Below are 25,567 nucleotides of genomic sequence, written 5' to 3'. Positions count from 1 at the left end.
CCACACTTTTTATTACTGGCATATATTATGTATATATCTATGCTGATACTTAACTTCCATTTTTTTGTCCAGCAAAAATCACAGATATTGAAACCAATGTTAATAATCTTCGCATGAGCCTGCCTAACTTTATGCTCCAGTTCTTCACTTCAAGCCTTCCTCCTGATATCATTATATCCTAAACTCAGGTAAACAGTGATATTCCTTCCACCTCTAGACAAAATGTCATCCACACTCTTCTCATGATCCCCTATTCCTAAAACTGGGAGATAGAAGCTAGCAACCTATTTTTCCTGTCCCTCTTACAAAAAAAGTATGATTAATATACCTCAACTAGGCAGCAGCAGCAATATAGTAACAGTATCAGTAATACTGTTGCAACAATTACTATACGGTAGTGAGTGTATCACTCTTGTGTACAGGGCAGACAATAACTACGAGTCCTCTCTCATCTCTACCAACGTCATAATCAACCACAACGGCACATGCAAGTTACAGAGCCACGCAGTCTTCACTTCTGTTTGTAACGTGGATATCCAGTGGTTTCCCTTCGACCAGCAAAGATGTGATATGACGTTTGGTTCTTGGACCTCCGATTCTCATCAGGTATGCCATGGAAGTTAGAGCTGTATAGTACACTGTAGATATCATTTCAAAACACGGTAAACAAACAAGTGTAGGTCAGTGAGCGGTACTGGAAAGGTATGTGAATACCGATAAACTTAAACAAATGAAAGCTTTAAACTGTGTAGTAAACTCATCAATGACAAATATCCTCTCTGTTTACAATTTTTTTTAACTTTCCTTGTTCTCCTGCTGTCCAGATGAAGTTAGTGCCCGGCCCTAACGACATCTCCCGCTTCACCCAGAACCAAGAGTTCTTCCTGGAGAATTTTTACTCAAACGAGAAGAATTACAGCAACCCTTGCTGCCAGACACCCTTCTCAAGCAAGTTAACCTCAACTTGTGTAGTTTTTGTTCAAATCACCCACTTTCTTCCCTTTGCTTTTCTCTTTGTTGCTAATCTACTAAATATATCTAATTAATATACTACGAGAAACATTTGATTAACTAACGCCAAAGATATATCAAAAAGTCGAAACCCATCGAGAATCCCCAGACACATTATCTTGGAGCGAATGTCTACTTTTAATAAATTATGGTCACAGGGTTTAACAATTTCACCTGAGAATTGAGATACATCTGTGCTTGTTCTATCAGACATTCTCCAAGGTAAATACAAACAGAAGTGAATATTAAAATGGTATAACATACCGACAGGTTGTTGGGTAAGACACATGCAACAGTTAGGCATCTTTATTTCGAAACGCTTCTCCTACACAGTAGGCTTCTTCAGTCTAGTACAGAAAAGTCGATATGCTTCTATCAACTTTTCTGTACTCGACTGAGGACGCCTACTGTGTAGGCGAAACGTTTCGAAATAAAGGTACGTAACTGTTGCATATGTGTCTTGCCTAACCACAAACACAAGTACCTGGCATTTCCAGACTATATAATCAAACATCAGGACTATGAAATAGGGGCCAAGTACTTACCCACACCTGTTCATAAAATGATTGTAGTGAGATAAATTCAAAACACTGCTGGTCAACATTTAAAAGGCGAGTTGTAAGAAAGGTGACTCCGGCGTTTTCATCAGTGAAACTCACGCTTAATAGTGATAACTAAAAAATAACATCTCTAACTCATGAATACTGTGGGGAATTTTACCAGCCACGTTTACTTCCCGACATAAAATGAAATATACCTAGCTTCATTGATGATTCAGACTTCTTGCAGTCACGGTCAAGAAGTCTCCTTCGCTTAAATCACGTTATCCCCACATCTGAGCTGTAGAATAGTGAGCATTAATTATATAATTTGCCCCAAAGTAGTGTATATTTCAGTATTTCATTTTTTAATTGAAATGCATATTAACAGTTGTACTCACTTGGTTTGGGCTTAAAAGCCCATACCTCACAGCCTTGTAAAGGACAGCCTTAATCACCTTGTGTCTGCCCATGGACTGCAGTGCATAATAGGCTCTAAATTACCTTGTGTCTGCCCATGGACTGCAGTACATAATAGGCTCTAAATTACCTTGTGTCTGCCCATAGACTGCAGTACATAATAGGCTCTAAATTACCTTGTGTCTGCCCATGGACTGCAGTACATAATAGGCTCTAAATTACCTTGTGTCTGCCCATGGACTGCAGTACATAATAGGCTCTAAATTACCTTGTGTCTGCCCATGGACTGCAGTACATAAAAGGCTCTACAAGTAAAATTAAGACTTACCTTGCTCGTGTAACTTGACCTCATAAAGCTGACAGCCGTTTAAAACCGATATTGGTGACTTGATTAGACTGAAGGCTTGAGTGTCTCGGGGAATGTTGCACTGATGTTCACCACTACGTCGGGAATGTTTATTGCAATCATTCACTGTTGGTTGCACTTCACTATTCAGTTCCATCATTTGTTCACAGTTTCGTGGTATTATCCTCAGCAGGAAGAACATGGATACGCAATAACACCACGTGATTAGTTCTGCCGCCAGCTCCCTGGCTTATATAAAGGAAATAATCTAACTTTTCTAATTTCCCGACATTGTCAGAATGAACAAGAGTCAAGAATGCACTGGTCACTACTGTCCGTTTACCTTTTGTTCGATAAGGAAGCAACGTCTTCACGACACATGTACTCATTGGTTCTTTGAAGCAATCTGAGCCATGCCCGCACCCTCTACCTCTTTCCTTCTCGTGTCCCCACAAATGACATGCTGAACACAGCTTGATTTCTCTCCATTGCTACACATTGTAACAGTATTCAATACAAGATGGTAGATTTCTTGTTATCTAGCCAAAGACTACAATTCATAATAGTCTCAAATTGTGGATGAAGTGGATGCAGGTTTTCCCTTAATTTTCCTGTTGAGGAGAAAGGAGTAATTACTCTAGTTTAACTGTTACTTGTAGCTGCAACGGGAACTGGCAAGGAGAGGACAGCATATTTTATGACGCTGGTATGAACACGTGTTCGACTAATCTGTTAATGAGAGTCCATTAGCCCCTTCCAGGGAGGGCTAAGTCCCTCAAAGGGCTGAAGGGGGCTGAGAGGGCTGAGAGATACCCCCTTTACTGGAGAATTTTCTCCACAAATACTGATGGTACCTCTCTTACCTATAACTCAATATGTATTGTGGAAAAATTTGAATTTTCCTAAATTCAGCATGCATAAATTTGAATTATACAACAATTGTATATTTAAATGTGATGCTGATTTGACCCTTCGAGAAATTTCGAGTGAGGGGAGATGTGGAACAGCTGGGGAGTGATGCAGGGGAAATGCCATTTGTAATTTGCCGCAGAAATTCTGGCAATATTTCGACGTCTTCTGAGCCATATTAGAGGGTTTGGGCCTAAATTTGTAATAGGAACCCATGTTAATGTCCCCTGCTGAAGAATTGGGACAGGAAATTTGCGGGACCTGAAGAATTATGTGTGTATGGTAGAAGATAAAAGATACAACCATCACTCACAGGGTGTGGTGATGAAGTGAGCATCGAGGGAGTTACAGTGCTGTGACTTACTGTAACTTAAATCCCACTTATCTCACCCAAATTACTTGCCTGTAATAATTCAGGTAATACCCTGTGAACCTCATGCAAGTAATTTGCTTACATAATAATAATTCAAAAACACTTTAGTCCTAATCAATGAAAATTTAATATGACTGAATGATTTGATTGAAAGTAATGGATTGCTGGGTTCACATATAATTGACTTTTACTTAATTAATGGTATTTGTGTAGTAGATTATAGTTGCCACAATAAATTGGATTTGCATGCCCAGTGGAGCTGGAATTGTATTTCTTATACATTTGTAATATTAATGGATTTGTGTAATTATTATGTAAATTAATTGCTAATTAATTGCCAGTGAGGCTAGGATTGTAATTGCTATAATTATTAATTTGCGAAGCCCAGTTAGGGCTAGGAATGATAATTGTTATCTTTCTGATTATAATAATAATTACAATTATTTTGCTAAGCCAGCAAATATTTAGCTAGGATATTTGGCGCATATTATAATAATTATAATTAATTTGCTAAGCCAGGAAATATTTGGCTAGAACATTTGGTACATATAATAATTATGCAAGTGTCTCGTATAATGTGTTCAACCAGTGTTCATTAGGGAGTCATGGATGAAGGTAATGTAATTAATGTTGATGAAAAATCCATGGTCACGTGACCAGAGCTGATAATGTCGGGAACTTGTGGCAGAAGAAACTGTGAATAAGGTTAATTTAGAATTGTATTTGGAATCATTAGAGAACAGATGTTTCATATAAATTGTATTACACAATGCATTTATTACTCTAATGAACTATCTTGTTATAACACCACTTGCTATAGTGATGAACATGGAGAATATATTTTTGCTAATTTTACTGTAAAAAATCTTAAGATTCCTATAACAATCGAGGCCATTTACCGGATGCCTCATACAAACATCCCAAATTTTAGTAATAAATTAGACACTAATAACAAACAAACAAATGAACAAGCACCACCTTCTCTTAGCTGGAGACTTCAACATCAACCTTGACCTACCAGATGATCAGCCAGTAACTGATTTCATCAACAATATGAACAACACACTTCTCATATCAACAATAACTAAACCAGCCAGGCTGACTGAGACAACTGCAACCATAATTGACCATTTATGGACCAATATACTAGCCCCCCCCCCTTAAATCAGGGATAATCACAGACAGCACTACTGACCACTACCCTACCTTCCTCTTAACAAACATTAATAAACCACTACTGGAATACAACAAAGTTTCATTTAGACTCCATGACGAGGCCTCAGTAAGTAACTTTACAGCAGAGTTCGAGACTGTTGACTGCCCTACAGAATTCTCCAAAGCCGATGGTATTGATGATTGGACAGACATATTTCTTAATAAATAACTTAGACTATACAATAAACATTGTCCTATAAAACGAAACAGATTACAAATAAACAGCTAGGTTGTCCATGGCTAACTAACAGCATACTAAGATCCATTGATAAGAACATCAGTATGAAAAGCAATACAGACAGGGCTTAATGCACAAAGATATTATTAAACACTATTCATAAGTTCTCACCGAACTAATAAAAAAAAGCCAAACAATTATACTACTCCAGCAGATTTACTGAAATAAGAGGAGATATAAAAAAAATACTTGGAAAACACTCTCTCAGATTCTGGGCACCCACAAACTGAAAATAACTAGGGATATTGTCCTAACTAAACTGAACGAAACACCACTACAGCCTATTGATACAGTTAACAAGATAAATGACTTCTTTTCAACCACAGGATCAAATCTTGCGAGCAAAATCCCAGGTACCAACGCCCGAGCAAGTCAGTACTTAGATGGGAATTTCCTAACCTCCTTTTATTTTGCACCTACTGAGCCCACTGAAGTCACCACGATTATCAAGGCACTTAAAAATAAATCAGGGAATCTGTCACAAGTCCCACCAGTATTGTACAAGCGAGCGGCTCATGTCCTTTCTCATGCTATTTCAATAATTTTTAACAAATCATTAGAAACTAGCACATTCCCGACACTACTCAAGACAGCAAGAGTTACACCAATACACAAAGGTGGTGACCCCATATATGTAAACAACTATAGGCCGATATCAAACTTACCGTTGCTATCCAAAATCTTCGAGAACCTCGTGCACAAGAGATTATATTCGTTTATAATAGCACAAAGCATATTCAGCCCCTGCCAATTTGGCTTCAGAAAAAATAAAAGCACAGACGATGCAATTGTAAAAATGCTAGACCTGCTTTACACAGAACCGAAAAATAAGAAATATCCATTAGGACTTTTCATTGACCTAAGGAAAACTTTTGACACAGTAGGCCACGGCATCCTACTCCACAAACTTGACCATTATGGTATAAGAGGCCATGCGCTTGCATACTTCAAATCCTACCTTACTAATAGGTATCAGTATGTCACCATTAAAGACACAACTTCATCAACACAGCCACTTGATACAGGAGTGCCACAGAGAAGTGTCCTTTGTCCCCTGCTCTTTCTCTTATATATCAATGATCTTCCCAACGTATCACAACAAATGAAACCAATTCTTTTTGCTGAAGACACAACTTATGTCATCTCTCACCCAGATCTTGCCATACTCAACACCATTGTTAACGAGGAGCTATTAAAAATATCTACCTGGATGACAGCCAATAAACTTACACTTAACACTGACAAAACCTTCTATATTATGTTTGGTAGCAGAGCAGGTGTTGCACAACTGAACATTAAGACTGACAACACTCTTATTGCTGAACATAATGAGGGCAAATTCTTGGGCCTGCACCTCGACAACAACCTGAAATTCAGCACCCATATCCAACACATAAAAAAAAGTATTCAAAACAGTTGGGATCCTCTCCAAGATACGCTACTACATGCCACAATCAGCCCTTCTCACACTATACTATTCACTCATCTATCCCTACTTCACCTGTGCTATTTGTGCCTGGGGATCAACAGCAACAACACACCTAAAGCCAATAATAACCCAACAGAAAGCTGCAGTAAGAATTATCATGCAACCCAATACTAGGCAACACCCCTCCCCCACTCGTCAAAGATCTAAATTTACTCACTGTACAAAACATTCACACTTACTACGGTGCAACCTACATTTACAAAACAATAAATTCCAATATTAACCCTGAACTAGAACACTTTCTTGATAGTTGTGACAGGATCCACAGGTACAACACCAGGTACAAAAATCTCTATGACATTCTCCATGTCCAGCTAAACCTATACAAAAATTCAATGTACATTAAAGGGCCTAAAATCTAGAACTCCCTGCCTGAAAACTCTAGAACTGCAGACACAGCCATCACTTTCAACACTACCGTTACAAAAATCTTATCTCCCTGACACACCCCACCATCAGCTAGCTACATGAAAACCACCTGTTCTCTTGTATCATGCACACATAAAAAAACAAACTAGACCTACTCTCGATATCTGTGATTCCCCACAGTTTATACTTACATTCACCTAAATGACTTAACATAAAATTTCGAATGAAGCTATTGCATAACAAATCTTAAACTAGTCATAAGTTTGCCTGAGATATTGCAATATAGGTGCTTTAATAGAAACTATGTATCATGACAAGACAAAACCATTCTCATTGCTAAATTTACAAACTGTAATGCAGTTACCTAGCTTTAATATCAATATTCTCCATAACCTGTATAAATATAGTTAGAATTATTAATAGTCTGCCCGAAATGCCTAGTCATGCTAGGTTGATAGTGGCCCTCTTTGTAATTAGTATTTTATAATATGTAAGCCACATATGGAAAATACTGTATATATTTTCCAGAAATACAGTAGTTATTAAATGTAAATAGATGGCCATACTGTATTTAAAATTTATGTAATCGAAAACGGGAAGCTGCGCCTGCGCAGAAGGAAACTCGCCATCTTGGTTTTGATTTTGTATTAGAAACGTTGGTGAATGGGGAAGAATTTTTCGTGCTCTAGAGGTTAAAATTGTGCTGACACCTCTCAAATAGGAGGCGAAATTGGTGGATATGCATTCCTGCATAACTTGAGTATCAGAAGACTGGACAAGACAGCTCCAGGAACCTCAGATAAGCTCTCTAGATTTGTGTTATAATTCTGGCCAGCATTATTTTCATAGATTTAGTTAGAGTGAGGTTTTCTGAGTATGATACACATTAATCTCCAGTCAAATTGGTGAGTGATATTAAGATATATTTTCCTTCTGTTGTATAATTGTGTATATATATAACCATTTATTATTTTTAATATACAGTCCACAAATTTATATATTTACCAGCATTCCTGGTGTATGTATATTTCATTTAATTAATAGGTCCAGAGCAACTTGTGGTTATGACAGTGGTAGGTATCGAAGGGGGACATTTTTTGCGACCTAGGTGTCCCAAATTCCTACTTGTCTATGTAACTCTGATAAATAATAATTATCTTTGTTATCATTTACTGTTATGTACATAATTAGTTACATTCAGATAAATGCAATTTTCCACACCACACATTGTACTCTTTACAGAGAAATAAACATTTGTAAATAACAAAAAAGGCACAATACCGTGACTGGAACGATACATAAATAACCCGCACATAGAAAAGAGGAGCTTACGACGACGTTTCGATCCGACTTGGACCATTTACAAAGTCACACTAACCAGAAGTAACGAACAAACGAACGAAAGTTCAGGTAAGATCCCAAATGGGATGAGCGGGGAAGACGGGACAGACGAAGAATAGTGCTGGAGAGGAGTGTTCTTAGTCGTAGAAATAGAGCCAGGGCTTAACCCAGCAGCGAGGCGATCGTGGGACAGATATTGAGAAGAGAAATTCAGGCTCTTCTGTTGGGACTCCAGTTGGGTGAGCGGGGAGGAAGGGACATGCGACGTTTAGCGCTAGAGAGGAGTGGAGAACTGAGCCATGTCTTAACCCAATAGCTAAGGTGAACGTGAGTCAGAGAATGGTACCTGTCAGAGAAGGTACCTGTCAGCGAATCCAAGGTCATTTGTAAATAGAGTTAGGAGCAGGATCATGCAAGGAGTAGAAAAGGTTGTGTTGGTTTGTGGGTCTGCGAATGTCTTCGTCAAGGAGAGAGGCCCAGTAGTCATGTCGTGTCTCTAGTTTGTCTGTCACTGAGCGTCTTCCAGTACAGATTCAGCGCAGGGATGTCTAATTGGGCATGGAGAGACTCGCTTGTGGCGAAGTCCTTCCATCTGACATTAAGCACCCAGCGCAGCGCCTTTTTCTGGACACGCTGCAGTTTAAGTAAGTTTGTTTTTGCTGCAAGAGAGAGGGCTAGAGGAGAGTAAGTTATCCGAGGACGTATTTAGGGATTTGTGGAGGTGTAGTTTGGTGCGTTGAGAGGCGTGTTTCAGCTTGTAGAGGCCCGCAAGGGCCTTACTAGCTATTGCATGCCTTGAGTGAATGTGTCCGTGTAAACTCCAAGGACAGTGACAGATTGTGTGATGGGGATGTAAGTGCGGGTGTCAGCTGTTCTGAGCTCGACAGGTAATGGAGGATCACGTTTCCTGTAGTTAAAATACGTAATGCTGAATTTAGCTGCATTGGTTTTGATTCCCAGATGGCTATCCTGTCGACCTCATTTTGTGTTTTGTGTGAGTGTATCTATATTGGCATGAGTGATAAGTTGTGTAATGTCGTCTGCATAGGCTAGTGTGATGGAGTTGTGGTATACAGGTGTTGGAATGTCGTTAGTGTATAAAATGTAGAGGGTTGGGGAGAGGACAGATCCCTGGGGTACTCCGGCATTTAGTGTGAAGTAGTCAGAGTAACAACCTTGGAATTTGATTCTCATGGTACGGCCGTCTAGGAAGTTGCAGAGGAGTTTACGAGTAGTGAGAGGCAGGTTAAAGTTAGTGCAGAGTTTGTACTTGAGCCCTTCGCGCCAGACAGTGTCAAAAGCTTTTCCAACGTCTTTTGCAACCAGGGCTGTCCTGCTTCTTTGTTTTGTGTTTATGTGGATGTAGTTGAGAATGATGTTAATGGCATCCTGTGTGGATCTGTGTTCTGAAGCCAAACTGGCCATCAGAAAGTAAAGAGTTGTGTTCCAGGTATCTGCGAAGGCGATGATTGATGAGTTTTTCAAAGAGTTTTCCTAAAGTTTCGAGGAGGCTGATAGGGAACCAGAAGTGGAGCAGGACGGGTATATATAGGCAGGAAGAGGCAGTGGTGGTAGTAGTAGAAGCAGTAGTGGTGGTAGTAGGAGTAGTAGTAGTAGTAGTAGTAGTAGTAGTAGTAGTAGTAGTAGTAGTAGTAGTAGTAGTAGTAGAAATAGAAGTGGTGGTAGTGGTAGTAGTGGGGAATTAAGGAGGAGCCAGTCAAATACAAAGAAAGGGGAGCACTGCAAGGGAGCTAGGTGTCCACAGAGGGAGAGCAAGTGCACAGAGGTGGGGGAAGGGGAAGTGATGAAATACTTAATGAAGGAACAGAAACACGCGACAGAAGAAAGACAAAAAAAGGAAAGAGGAAAGGGGAAAAGGGAGAAGAAGAAAAAGAAAAAAATGAGGAGTCAGGTTAAGTCACGGGTGTTCTGAAGTTTGGAGCATTTTACAGTGTAGTGGGAGAGGAAGGCATCTACAGAGACGAAGCCAGGACTAAGATTCATACAAGGAAAGTTGTGTATTAGAGAGGATTCAACTAGATGGCGACTGTTAGGGTTGGAAGTAGGGAAGACAGTTTTAGCGGAAGACCATTCAATAGGATGGCTGTGATCTCTGACGTGACAGAACAGAGCATTGTTAGTGTCGGCAAGCCTGACACTATTTTTGTGCTCCCTAAGTCTGTCAGAAAGAGATCGACCAGTTTCTCCAAAGTATTGAAGAGTACAGGAGAAGCAAGAAATAGAGTAGACTCCAGAACCATCTGTAGAGGGAGGAGAGGTATGAACGAGATAAGTGTGAAGAGTGTTAGTCTGGCGGAAAGTAAGCTTGATGTCTAAGGGACGGAAAGAATTGTTGAGATTAGAAAGACCGGAAATGTAGGGAAGGCAGAGGACAGAAGAGTTCCCAGGAGTGGAGAGTTTGGGAGAGAAGAAATTACGTTTAGCACGTGAGAGGGCAGAGTCTATGAAATGGGAAGGGTAGCCAAGACGGGAGAACGAATTATGAAGAGTGGAAATTTCTGCTGGAAGGAACTGAGGATCACAGATGCGGAGGGCACGGAGAAAGAGGAAGATAAGAACACTTTTCTTGACAGGGGAAGCATGGTAGGAAAAGTAGTGAATGTACATGCCACTGTGCATAGGTTTTCGGTAAACGGAGAAGGAAAAACCTGTATCTGAGCGGTGGACATGAACATCAAGGAAAGGAAGCAAGGAATTAGATTCCCATTTAGCTTTAAACTTAATGGAAGGGGCAAGATTATTAAGAGCTTCAAGAAAAGGTTGGAAGAGACTGGAGTCATGAGGCCACAGAGCAAAGATGTCATCCACATAGCGGAGCCAGAGTGAAGGTTGCACATCGATGGTAGGAAGAAGAACAGTCTCGAAGTATTCCATGTAAAGATTAGCAAGGACAGGAGAGAGAGGAGAGCCCATAGCGACACCGAAGGTTTAAGAATAATATTTCCCTTGGAAGGAAAAGGAGTTAGAGTCCACACAGAGGCGGATAAGATCAAGAAAAACATCAATAGGTATAGGGAGATGTAGAAACCCTTCAATGGGTCTTCTCTCTAAGGAAAACAAGGGCATCATCAAGAGGGACATTGGTGAAGAGGGACTCAACATCAAGACTAAGCATCTTACAGGTTGGGAGAGAGCGAACCCGTTCAATGAAGTCTTGAGAGTGACGGAGGTGGGCAGGAGAAAAAGTACCAAGAAAGGGAGTGAGGGTTTTGGCCAACCAAGAAGCAAGAGAGTAAGAGACAGAACCTCTAGAGGATATGATAGGACGAAGAGGAATATCAGGTTTATGAGTTTTGGGAAGGCAATAGAAATAAGGAAGAGAGGGACAGATGACACGAAACCGTTGAACAAGGTCAATGTCAGGAGGACAGAGGTCGGAGAGAGTCCTTAGTTTCTTGTTGAAAGTTCTCTTGATGCCATCAAGAGGGTTGGAAACAAGAGGAGTGTAGGTACGTGAGTCAGAGAGCAAGACATCAGCTTTACGGAGGTAATCCTCGCGATCAAGGATAACTACCGAATTACCTTTGTCAGAAGATAGTATGACAATGTTAGTGTTAGATTTAAAAGAAGAAAGGGCAAGTTGGTAACGGCGCGGAAGGCGTTGATTCTTAGAAAACAGACTAACAAGAGCAGGAAGGAGAGCGCCACGAAAAGTGGACAAGTCAGGAAGATTACGGGAGCGAGACCGACAAAAGGAATCAAAAGAGCTAATCAGGGCAATACCAGGGCGAGGGGCAGGTGAAGTAGCAAAATTCCCAGAATTATGTCTACCAATATTTAATCCAGGAGACACCTGAGAGGAATTCTGGTCAGTATTTAAGGCTGCTGTACATGTGAGGAATGACCTAGCAAATGTCACAAAATTATATTTTCTCAAAGGGCAGGTAAGAAACGATGCTTGTGCCCTGATTCAAGGATTCCAAAATATAGACTCTAGTTACCTGGAGGCAGTTGACTTGTTAGAGGTGACCTACGGTAATAGGGAGCAAAGCAGGTTAGACCTAGTAAATACTGTGATTAATTTAAGAACTCCGGAGCACAATTACCACAATTTGTAACAATTTAGGGTCAACTTAGAAAGCACTCTTAAGTTCTTGAGTAATAGGTTTGATTTGGGTGAATCAGACTGGATATTAAGTGCTGTCTTATAGAATGGTTGTCTAATAAATACCACAAAGGTTATTTTTCTCTGGAGGAAATAAGATTAGGTCTACAAGAATTACTTGTACAATTACAAGCAAGCCAACCAAATAATTCTAAGAATGTAAAACATGATGATTATGATGTATCTGTCAGGTCTCATGAAAGGAAAAAATATCCTAATGTTAATGATCATCATAATTCATCCCATAAAAAGGGTTGCATAGGTATATGTCAAGTGGCAGAAACCAAAAATAATGGTTCTCCATATCAAATTAAGAGGAGTAAATACCTTAATGGGAGTGGCCTAGTTAATAATAGGCAAGTCAAGCGAAAGCTGGATTGTCTTTTTTGCAAGGGTACTTATTTCTCCAAGAATTGTAATGCTTATGATTCATGGGATGTGAAGTTGGAAAGATTGGAAGAACTTGACAGATGTATCAGATGTTTAGGAGGCCGTAATGTTAAGGATTGTTGTGCCACACTGAATGATTGTTACCAGTGCCACAAAAGAAGGCATCATGTAGTAACGTGTAAGGGTTTGTATAATGAAAATAATGATAATAATAATGACAATCATGATAATAATGATAATGATGTTAACACTGAAACAACAGTTACTAATCTAAAGATTGCAGCTAATGTTAATGATGGTGGCATAGCTGGGTTAACAATCTTGCTTGCTGAAGTTTCCTAATGCTTCAGTCCACTAGGCTTAGTATCACCCCTTACAATAAGAGAAAAATTGTTAATACAAGAAGCATGGAAACTTAAATGTGTTCGGGAAGAAGCCCTGTCTAATGAATTTATTAGAAGATGTGAAGAATTATAGATATTCTTCCTTACCCAAACTAATTGATGTAACATTTTTAGTGCTTAAATTTATAAACAAAATTAATATTTCACATAAATTTCCACATCCTCTTAAATGTCGGATTTAGAGGACGCAAGAAGAAATTTATGGAGATGAAATTAAATTGTTGTTTAAGGAAAGTTTGTAAAAGGTTCAATAGTAGTTGATGATTTAAATGTGGAAAATTGCATTTATCTGAATGTAACTAATTATGTACATAACAGTAAATGATAACAAAGATAATTATTATTTATCACTGTTACATAGACAAGTAGGAATTTGGGACACCTAGGTCGCAAAAAATGTCCCCCTACGATACCTACCACTGTCATAACCACAAGTTGCTCTGGACCTATTAATTAAATAAAATGTACATACACCAGGAATACTGGTAAATATATAAATTTGTGGACTGTATATTAAAAATAATAAATGGTTATATATATATACACAATTACATAACAGAAGGAAAATATATCTTAATATCACTCACCCATTTGACTGGAGATTAATGTGTATCATACTCAGAAAACCTCACTCTAACTAAATCTATGAAAATAATGCTGGCCAGAATTACACACAAATCTAGAGAGCTTATCTGAGGTTCCTGGAGCTGTCTTGTCCAGTCGTCTGATATCTCAAATTATGCAGGAATGCACATCCACCAATTTCGCCTCCTATTTGAGAGGTGTCAGCACAATTTTAACCTCTAGAGCACGAAAAATTCTTCCCATTACACCAACGTTTGTACAAAATTCAAAACCAAGATGGAGAGTCCCCTGCCCAGATGCAGGCTTTCCGTTTTCTATGACAAATATTATTAAATATAGTATAGGCCATCTATTTACATATAAATACTGAATTTCTGGAAATTATATACAGTATTTTCCACAGTAATTAGGAATATAGGTAACATACTAAACTGTGTAAATATGTAATGTATACTATGTTTATACCAAAGTAAATTCTCTTGATAATTTTATTTTCAAATGTATTTAAAAATTGTAAGTCAAAATGGAGTACAAAAATAATTTCAGTTAATTTAAGTCGTTTATCAACGATCATCCCCCTGCCGCAGTGTGGAAAATTTGGAATTTTTCCTAAATTTAGCATGCATAAATTTGAATTATATAATAATTGTATATTAAAATGTAATGCTGATATGATGCTTTGAAAAATTGCGAGTGAGGGGGGATGTGGAACAGCCGGGGAGTGACGTGGGGAGATGCCATTTGTAATTTGTGAGCGCTGGTAAACACAACAATTTCTCCTGAAACAACAACTTGAACAACACAAGGAAAGATGTGTCGAGTGTACCAATAACAAGATTGTCACAATTTGTGAAAGCAAGTGTAAGGCTGCTGAACAAGGTGGTGGTGATGTTCTTAATTACAGTAATGACGAATATAATACTTGTGTTGATAACTAAAGTGAGCATCACAATAAAGGCAATGGTGTCTATAATGTTAGTAATAGTGATGAGCGTAATATAAGTGGTGGTGAAGAGTGTGATGAGAGCGGTGGTGTCTATAATGTTAGTAATAGTGATGACCGTAATATAAGTGGTGATGCAGAGTGTGATAAGGTTAACCACATAGACATTAATGTTGAATACAATACTGTTGATAAATGTACTGAACACAATGTTGGTAGTGGCGTTGGTGATGACAGCTGTAGTGTTGCGTGTAATGTTAGTGGAGGAGGGAATGTGAGTGGTGGTGTCACCTATCATACATTCACACATAAACAGCGTCGTGCTCTGAGTTTACGAAGACTCCCACGAGGCCTTACAACTGGAGGTGCACTTACAAAACTCATGGACAATGGTAGCACTGTTGACATTGATAAGGTCTGCTATTTATATGAAAAAAATTTTCATTATGCTGAGAAACTCAAGATGATCCCAGGACTACTATAATGGATCAAAACTCATATAAACTTTCTATATTAAGCTGGAATATTGCATCACTTAGAAAAAGACTTCCTGACCTTCATCATAAAATAACCACCGAACCCATTGATGTTGTGTGTCTACAAGAGTGCAGAGTCCCTGAAAAATCCCAACCCCCTAAATTACCATCATTTGTTGCATATAACCTCAAATCTACTAACTCTTGTGTTCTATATATTAAAAAATCACTTCCCCATCAACTTCTTGCACATAAGAAAACAGAGGGGCTACAATATCACGATGTTAGGATTTATATAGGGAACTCTGCTCTCAACATATTTAACTTGTACGCTCCTGCTGATAAGTTTAATTACTTGGAGCTCCCAACTTGTGCTCATTCTGAGCCTACTCTTATTATTGGCGATTACAATGCAAGACACAAAAGCATTGGAAACTCACAGTTTGGTAATCGTAATGGTAATCAACTGTTGTCACTCTTAAACAGTCATGATAATATCCAAATTGTAGGTGACCTTGAACCCACACATATCTATGGAGGCGTCCTTGATCTGTGCCTGGGCTTCAACATTACTTCTGCCAGCTGTGAGTCTTCCATTGTAACAGATATAGCGTCTGATCATTTCCCTAGGCTAACCTCACTAGATATTGGTAATACTATCCTTCCTGGTGGGATATTCAAACGGAAACATTTTAATGTTCCCACTGATCAGCATGATGACTTTGTTGCACATGTGACTGACTGGTATAATTCCTATGAGTGTTCCTCTGTAGAAACCTTTAACAATGACCTTGTGAGCAGTATTCAGAACTACTTAGAGCCGCCACTGAAACCTCTTGGTACTCTAAACCCAACAAACTTCCATAATAATCATACCTCCTTCAAAAACCATACTTATTACAATGATTCTAAACTTCGTACACTGAAACGTACTGCTCGCAGACTAGGCCTAGCCTATAGAAAACATCGTACCCCTGGAATGCTGAGGCTCTTCCAAACTGCCCTTGCTGCTGCCAGAGAGCGTATGACAGAGCTGCGGCAAACAGACTGGGAAAAATTTGTCAACGGTCTTAATGCTCACACCCCACTTAGCCGGGCATGGAGGGACATAAATAGAATTAAGGGTAACAGAACTGGGCTGATCGCGCACCCTCATCCCTTGCATAGGGCGAATGAGTTAGTCAGTGCTTGGGCTGCTACATCTAGCTATGACAATCTTCCCAGTACCACACAGGCAAAATTAAATGACAAATATGATGCAAGGGAGAGACTTGTTTGCTTTATGCTCGGCAAGGCAGATGACTGCAACATTCCTTTCACTAATTATGAACTTGATGCAGCACTAACTAAGGGCAACTCCACGTCGCCTGGTGAGGATGGTATTACTTACAACATACTCAGATTGCTGTGTCTAGTACCAGGTAATCCATTACTTGAATTATATAACATGAGCTATGTAACTGGGGAGCTCCCTCAATCTTGGACCAACAGCCTCATCATTCCAATTCCTAAGCCCAATCAACAAAATGCATTTCGCCCAATATCTCTTACTAGCTGCTTGTGTAAAACATTTGAGAGAATGATTCTTAATCGTCTCATGTACAGAATCAAACAATTTTTGTCTCCCCGGTTACATGGTTTCATGCATGGAAGGAGCGTGCATCATTGCATAGCCACCTTTTTCACCCTGCACACTGACAGCTCATACACTACCTTCCTTGACCTTAAATCCGCTTTCGATGTAGCCAACCGACATGTAATCATTAGTGAACTTGCCAGAATGGATGTTGGAGGATGGGACATAGAAGTGTAACTAAAGACTTTGAATTAGGAACCCCACAGGGAGGTGTGCTCAGTCCCACACTGTTCAATATTTAATGCATTACTTAATGCTATGCCTAGTCAGCCCCATCATTATGTGATTAGTTTTGCTGATGACATAATGATTCACACCACCGGATTCTCCAACACCCAAAACATTCTTAATCATGTACTAGCCTCGTGTCAGGACCTGGGGTTGATAATCTCTACTGATAAAACAAAGATACTCAATAGGCGTCCTCCTCGACAGAGAGGCACAGTTCGTCAGATCCAATTGCATGATGGGTCTCTTCTAGAATATGTAAGCAGATACAGGTATCTAGGCTTTGAGGTTCCACTACTTGGACCTGTTGTAACAAGACTTTGTCGCCAATACAAAGAACGACTAAGAGCACTTAGAGTTGTGGCAGGGCTTCACCCAAGGTATGGTGCTAATGTTAAAATTGTGAAAATGATGTATCTTGCTTATATTAGATCATTGGTTGATTATGCTGCGCCACTACTTGCTCTTGTGTCTGACTGGAAGCTTGGAGGGCTGAAAAAACTGCAGAACGAAGCAATGAGGATCATTTTAGGATGCCCTCGTACTGCCAAAATTTTAAATATGCAAAAAGAACTTGATATTCCAAGCATCAGAGATCGTGTTACTGAAAGAAATATCCTAATTGGGGTTAATATGCTCAGGCAAGCTCATTCAACCACCTGCACAGAAGCCCTCCAAACTTTCCTCAGCACTGGTGAACACTCCTCTAGATGGATCGAAAAAACTGGAACCGACCTCCGCATGAATCAGATACATGATCTGTGTCAAGTAAGGCAACAGCGGCACTTCTCCGCTCCATGGAATATTACCCTATTCCAAACTACCATTCCTCCATTTCCCCCCAAACTTCTTCTGAAATCACAACCAAAACTTCGCCTTGAAGCCAAACATGAGGCCTTAAGCTGTATTAATAACTTAGTCACACAGCACACACTCTCGCAAGTTATTTACGCTGATGGTTCTGTTCACCAATCCACTGGTGCAGCTGGTAGTGCTGCTGTTGTCGTACAGAGTGATGGCTCTCTTAAAGAAATTGGAGCACGCATCAATAATTGGGCCTCTACCCTTCAGACAGAACTGTTTGCCATACTCCTTGCACTGAAATGCATCTATGTATCAAAGATTGACAGTTTAATTGTAACTGATTCTCTGTCATCCATAAATGCTCTCAACTCATTAAGCATAAATTGTGGCATGCTTGTGTCAGAAGCCAGACACAGGTATGGTAGGATTGTGGACAGTGGAGTCAGAGTGCACATGCTGTGGATTCCATCTCACATTGGTCTTCAGATGCATGATAGAACTGATAAATTGGCTAAGCTGCATGCTTTCAAAGAGGGAGTAGATTACAATCTTGGCTTGTCAGGTAGTAGTTTGAGAACAATAATACGAAAAGAACTTCAACTGAATTTTATGGACTTAAGGCTCAGGGAGATTGACACCAGTGAGTCCATCTATCATCATTCTATCATGCAGGAGGAGCCACATGTCTATGGTGCATTCAATAAAATAAGCAGACTCTTGGATGTCACTACTGCCCGGCTCCGGCTGGGTTACAAGTATCTTTGGCAGGTTAAATCACCACCACCAGATGTAGACCAAACGAAATGTAAACTTTGCCAGATGGACTATTGTCACACCCTGCGTCATTATGTACTGGAGTGCGATAAAATTAATGAATTTAGAAACAACTCACTCAGAAGTGTTCAAGAAATGGCTAAGTATTTTATCCACAGTGGTATATTACAGACCATTCTGGAGAAATACCTTGACTTTGCTACCTGTAAATAAAGCATTAACACATATGTGCATGTGTGTGTGTGTGTGTGTGTGTGTGTGTGTGTGTGTGTGTGTGTGTGTGTGTGTGTGTGTGTGTGTGTGTGTGTGTGTGTGTGTGTGTGTGTTTGTGTGTTTGTGTGTTTGTGTGTGTGTGTGTGTGTGTGTGTGTGTTCACTCACCTAGTTGAGATTGCAGGGGTTGAGTCCAAGCTCCTGTGTGTGTGTGTGCGTGTGTCTTTGTGTGTGTTGTGACCGGGTGTGGAAGTGTGAATTGCTCATTACTCTAAAATTTGTTCATGATTGTAGCCATGTATAAACGCAAGTAACCATTCTTACAGTATTCATTACCTTTGTAACTTGTGAGTTCATTACCTTTGTAACTTGTGAGTTCATTACCTTGTACCTAGTTCAGCCATCAAAACTTTGGGGCCCAGTCCCTGGACCCATTGTGTACCTCTATAGTCTGTTAATACCTTTGTAACTTGTCATGATTGTGACTAGACCTACCTGGAGTTCATTACCTTTTTAAATTGTGAATTCATTACCTCTGTAACTTGCTCAGCCATCAAAACTTTGAGGCCCAGTCCCTGGACCCATTATGTACCTCTGTAATCTTTTGACTACCGCCCACAGGATGGGTATGGGGTGCATAATAAACATATTAAACTAACTAACTGGTTGTCACGGAAATTCTACTAATAATTCAGCATCTTCCGAGACAAACTGAATTTGTAATAGGAACCCATGTTAATGTCCCCTGCTGAAGAATTGGGACAGGAAATTTGCGGGATCTCAAGAATTACATGTGTATGGCGGACGATGTGGGATACAAGCATCACTTACAACATAAGCTCTCTTCTCACCTCTTATAACAGCCACTCATCCCTCTTCCCACTCATAGCTCTCTGTCAGGTGAACAGCAAACTTCCATAAAAGCCTATAGAATAATTAAAAAGATGAGTCTTTTCTATGTAAGTGGTAAGGCCATAAGTCCGGAGAGATTTCGAGAAAATTAGCATTAAAATATGTTTAAATCATGCGACATCTTCAAAAAACTGTGTCGTATCTTATTGTCCTTGGTTCATGGTCACTACATATTCTCCTTGGTTCATGGTCACCACATATTGTCCTTGGTTCATGGTCACTACATATTGTCCTTGGTTCATGGTCACTACATATTGTCCTTGGTTCATGGTCACTACATATTTTGTCTGTGGTGAGCACTTGGCTTTCATCAGGACATTATATAATAAACATATCTATTTATTAAATATTAGTAATAATCATTCACTGGCGCACACACTAGCACGACAGGTACAAATTATCGCTTACGTGTCTTTCCTCCGTGGTATATTTCGTTTCCTCTGTTATATGTATCGAACTGCTGGAGCTTCCAGTGTGCCAGAGCTCTCCTATAAAATGTCTCCAGTACTGTAAGTATTGTTATTGTCTCGAGTGTTATATATATATATATATATATATATATATATATATATATATATATATATATATATATATATATATATATATATATATATATATATATATATATATATATATATATATATATATATATATATATATATATATATATATATATATATATATATATATATATATATATAGAGAGAGAGAGAGAGAGAGAGAGAGAGAGAGAGAGAGAGAGAGAGAGAGAGAGAGAGAGAGAGAGAGAGAGAGAGATGTTTACCTGGAGTTTACCTGGAGAGAGTTCCGGGGGTCAACGCCCCCGCGGCCCGGTCTGAGACCAGGCCTCCTGGTGGATCAGAGCCTGATCAACCAGGCTGTTGCTGCTGGCTGCACGCAAACCAACATACGAGCCACAGCCCGGCTGATCCGGAACTGACTTTAGGTGCTTGTCCAGTGCCAGCTTGAAGACTGCCAGGGGTCTGTTGGTAATCCCCCTTATGTGTGCTGGGAGGCAGTTGAACAGTCTCGGGCCCCTGACACTTATTGTATGGTCTCTTAACGTGCTAGTGACACCCCTGCTTTTCATTGGGGGGATGGTGCATCGTCTGCCAAGTCTTTTGCTTTCGTAGTGAGTGATTTTCGTGTGCAAGTTCGGTACTAGTCCCTCTAGGATTTTCCAGGTGTATATAATCATGTATCTCTCCCTCCTGCGTTCCAGGGAATACAGGTTTAGGAACCTCAAGCGCTCCCAATAATTGAGGTGTTTTATCTCCGTTATGCGCGCCGTGAAAGTTCTCTGTACATTTTCTAGGTCGGCAATTTCACCTGCCTTGAAAGGTGCTGTTAGTGTGCAGCAATATTCCAGCCTAGATAGAACAAGTGACCTGAAGAGTGTCATCATGGGCTTGGCCTCCCTAGTTTTGAAGGTTCTCATTATCCATCCTGTCATTTTTCTAGCAGATGCGATTGATACAATGTTATGGTCCTTGAAGGTGAGATCCTCCGACATGATCACTCCCAGGTCTTTGACGTTGGTGTTTCGCTCTATTTTGTGGCCAGAATTTGTTTTGTACTCTGATGAAGATTTAATTTCCTCATGTTTACCATATCTGAGTAATTGAAATTTCTCATCGTTGAACTTCATATTGTTTTCTGCAGCCCACTGAAAGATTTGGTTGATGTCTGCCTGGAGCTTTGCAGTGTCTGCAATGGAAGACACTGTCATGCAGATTCGGGTGTCATCTGCAAAGGAAGACACGGTGCTGTGGCTGACATCCTTGTCTATGTCGGATATAAGGATGAGGAACAAGATGGGAGCGAGTACTGTGCCTTGTGGAACAGAGCTTTTCACCGTAGCTGCCTCGGACTTTACTCTGTTGACGACTACTCTCTGTGTTCTGTTAGTGAGGAAATTATAGATCCATCTACCGACTTTTCCTGTTATTCCTTTAGCACGCATTTTGTGCGCTATTACGCCATGGTCACACTTGTCGAAGGCTTTTGCAAAGTCTGTATATATTACATCTGCATTCTTTTTGTCTTCTAGTGCATTTAGGACCTTGTCGTAGTGGTCCAATAGTTGAGACAGACAGGAGCGACCTGTTCTAAACCCATGTTGCCCTGGGTTGTGTAACTGATGGGTTTCTAGATGGGTGGTGATCTTGCTTCTTAGGACCCTTTCAAAGATTTTTATGATATGGGATGTTAGTGCTATTGGTCTGTAGTTCTTTGCTGTTGCTTTACTGCCCCCTTTGTGGAGTGGGGCTATGTCTGTTGTTTTTAGTAACTGTGGGACGACCCCCGTGTCCATGCTCCCTCTCCATAGGATGGAAAAGGCTCGTGATAGGGGCTTCTTGCAGTTCTTGATGAACACAGAGTTCCATGAGTCTGGCCCTGGGGCAGAGTGCATGGGCATGTCATTTATCGCCTGTTCGAAGTCATTTGGCGTCTGGATAACATCGGATAGGCTTGTGTTAATCAAATTTTGTGGCTCTCTCATAAAAAATTCATTTTGATCTTCGACTCTCAGTCTGGTTAGCGGCTTGCTAAAAACTGAGTCATATTGGGACTTGAGTAACTCACTCATTTCCTTGCTGTCATCTGTGTAGGACCCATCTTGTTTAAGTAGGGGCCCAATACTGGACGTTGTTCTCGATTTTGATTTGGCATAGGAGAAGAAATACTTTGGGTTTCTTTCGATTTCATTTATGGCTTTTAGTTCTTCCCGCGATTCCTGACTCCTAAAGGATTCTTTTAGCTTAAGTTCGATGCTTGCTATTTCTCTGACCAGTGTCTCCCTACGCATTTCAGATATATTGACCTCTTTTAGCCGCTCTGTTATTCTTTTCCGTCGCCTGTAAAGGGAGCGCCTGTCTCTTTCTGTTTTACATCTACTCCTCCTTTTTCTTAGAGGAATAAGCCTTGTGCATACATCGAGTGCCACCAAGTTAATCTGTTCTAGGCATAAGTTGGGGTCTGTGTTGCTTAGTATATCTTCCCAGCTTATATCGGTTAGGACTTGGTTTACTTGGTCCTACTTTATGTTTTTGTTATTGAAGTTGAATTTGGTGAATGCTCCCTCGTGACTAATCTCATTATGTCGGTCTGGGGCTCCGCGCATACATGACTGAACCTCAATTATGTTGTGATCTGAGTATATTGTTTTTGATATGGTGATATTTCTTATCAGATCATCATTGTTAGTGAAGATGAGGTCTAGTGTATTCTCCAGTCTAGTAGGCTCTATTATTTGCTGGTTTAAATTGAATTTTGTGCAGAGATTTAAAAGCTCGCGTGAGTGTGAGTTTTCATCAGAGCAAGAACTTATTTAAAATTAAGTCTTTCTAAAAATTTCTTTTATATTTTTAAAGATATATTTTTTTTTCATTTATATTAAAGTAAAAATTAATAAATTTGTATCAAGAGAACCTTAGAAAACGTACCCAACTTTATTCTAAGAAGCGCAATTTAATTTAGCCTAATCCAACTAAATATATATTAGATAAGTTTACATTAATTTAATTAATAATAAACAAACACAATGAAATACATTTTTTTCGTTAGGTTCAGAAGGATTTTTGCGAAGTTATTACATACACAAATATTCGCTTGACTTATTCGGCAAGAAGAGCACTGCGTTACTATTTAAGCCAAAATCACAAATTTTACCTATTCGGCACGCCATATTATACTGTTATTTCACAAGAAAGATATAACTGATCAGTTAGCCATGCGACACACTCTCAAATGAGTTCATTTACCTTAGGCTGTACAAGCAGCCGGGAGACAATAGTGCAAGAAGGAAAAAATCAATTTTACACATGAGACACCGAGATCGAAGAGAGTCGGTCTTTCTACCATCACACAGGATGAGTCCTCAGCAGGTTCGTGCACTTCTGAGGAGCTTTGAGATTTTTCATTACTAGTTGATGCAGATTTAACCAGATGTAAACTTTTCCGGGATAATTATTTTTACGCTGTGCTTTATTGCATACTTGCATGTGAAAAAAAATAATCCGAAATTTTGGGAAATTTAATTCACAGGTTCCTAAAATTTTAAAATATTTCATTCGTAATGAGAAAAGACCGAATATCGAAGCCTATTATTCAAATTTGACCTTTCTGCACTGAACCTATTACTTATGAATCATGCCTAGCAAACTGAATGTTGAAGCCTAATCCACTGAGTGAATCTTTTAATTTCGTGACTACTGCCAGGACCAAGCTGGCATTGGGTACATAATCAAGATATAAAGTAGAATCGGTATCACCCATATCTTTCACTACCTTGTTTTATCGTCTTTCCTCACCTTTTCTTTTTGCCACTCATTGTTCCCTATCTATGAATGATTTCCATCGTCTCTCAAAGTTCCTCACGGACTTGCAATGTCTAAGTTTTTATTTAGTCTTTGCGTGCATATACATATACTTTTACAAGGTCCTGGGAGGGGCACATGTTATGGGAACATAAAAAAGTACATTACATACATTTAACCAGGAATAGAACAATAGTCAAACAATGTATTCATCTCATCATACCTCAGCTTCTTATTTAGTCTCACAGCCTCTCATGATCTCTCACCTTAGAGTGTATCTCTCACAGCCTCTCATGATCTCACCTTCTCTTCCCACAGTGGTGGTCTACGACATCCAGCTACAGAGGAGAGTCAAGTTCGCGCTGTTCTTCTTCATTATTCCTGGAGCCCTCATGAACATCTGTGGTGAGCTGGTGGAAGGCAGGGAAGCAGGGAGGTGGGATGGCAGAAACAGAAGGAGGAAAGTGGATGGTAAACGAGAGAAAAGTAGGGAGGAAAGCAGGAATAAGAGAGTTTGGCTTATTGGATGGGAGGTAGGGAAGCCTTTTTTTTTTTTTAGTAAAACTGGATACATCGGCAATGGGCTGCTAACCTATTACCCCAAATATATTGCACAACTAGGGGCTTTCCATGTAATTCACACTGTAATTCATGGTTAATAAAAAAATATTTATGTATTTATTTATTGTAATCCCAGCATATTCCATCACACAGGATGGATTTTACACAGTGATAAAATTGTTCAACCTGAGTTGGGAAAATTCAGTAAGGCTATGAGGTTCAGCAGCTATAGCAGCTTCAAAGGCTTCGTTTCGCTAGAGCTGAGTTGTAAGTACATGGATATTACTATCTCTCATGATGGTCTATCGCATACATGGAAATGAAGGAGCCATCGATGTAGGGGCAAAGAAATGGGAAGGAGCAAGAGGTAGGGTTGAAGTGGGGGGGTGCAGTGGATAGGAGCGAATGGGTTGGTTTGTATGTAAAAGGAAATGAAGGATGGGTGGGAGGGTAAATGAATTTGAGGAAGAGTGGAAATGTTATTTTTATTAAGCAAAATGAGATACGTGAGCAATGTGCTTAGAATAGTAGTAAAATAACGTTGTCATGCGCCCCATTCCTATCCTAGGCTGCTACCCTGTTTTATATGATAGTTAAACAAACCATTCTAGAACTCCATCCCCTACCTGCTTTTAACATTTCTGTCTTGATCCCATCAATCTCACCTGCTTTACCCTATTTCATTCTACCCACTTCTCACGCACCTCCCCTACACTCACGTCTGACTCATCCACACTCCTGCAAGATATTATGCCTTACTGCCCAATACACGAAATCACAGCTTCCCTATCTTCATCAACTTTTAAGTTCCTCAAAATATTCCCTCTATCTTCCCATTTAATAACTCCCCTCTTCTATTTTTAACTCTCAAATCCATTCGTTCCAAAGGCTTTATCAACTTACTAATATCGCTCTAAAACTTTTTCTTATTCTCAGGAAAATTTGTT

General features: G+C 39.7%; 1 protein-coding gene across 1 annotated transcript in view; it reads left to right on the top strand.

Annotated features, from left to right (window-relative positions):
- The first annotated feature begins 315 nt into the window (after positions 1-315).
- LOC128694454 (neuronal acetylcholine receptor subunit alpha-9-II-like) overlaps positions 316-25,567 on the top strand; it is a 59,687-nt gene continuing 34,435 nt past the window's right edge. Inside the window, exons 1-3 of the mRNA XM_070105392.1 lie at positions 316-606; positions 825-948; positions 24,378-24,464. Coding sequence (XP_069961493.1) covers positions 316-606; positions 825-948; positions 24,378-24,464 — 502 coding nt within the window. The remainder of the gene's footprint in view (positions 607-824; positions 949-24,377; positions 24,465-25,567) is intronic.

Source organism: Cherax quadricarinatus, chromosome 6 (genome assembly GCF_038502225.1).
Source record: "Cherax quadricarinatus isolate ZL_2023a chromosome 6, ASM3850222v1, whole genome shotgun sequence".
NCBI lineage: Eukaryota > Metazoa > Arthropoda > Malacostraca > Decapoda > Parastacidae > Cherax > Cherax quadricarinatus.
The sequence above is the reverse complement of the archived record's forward strand: the minus strand, read 5'-3'. Positions and strand labels throughout refer to the sequence as shown.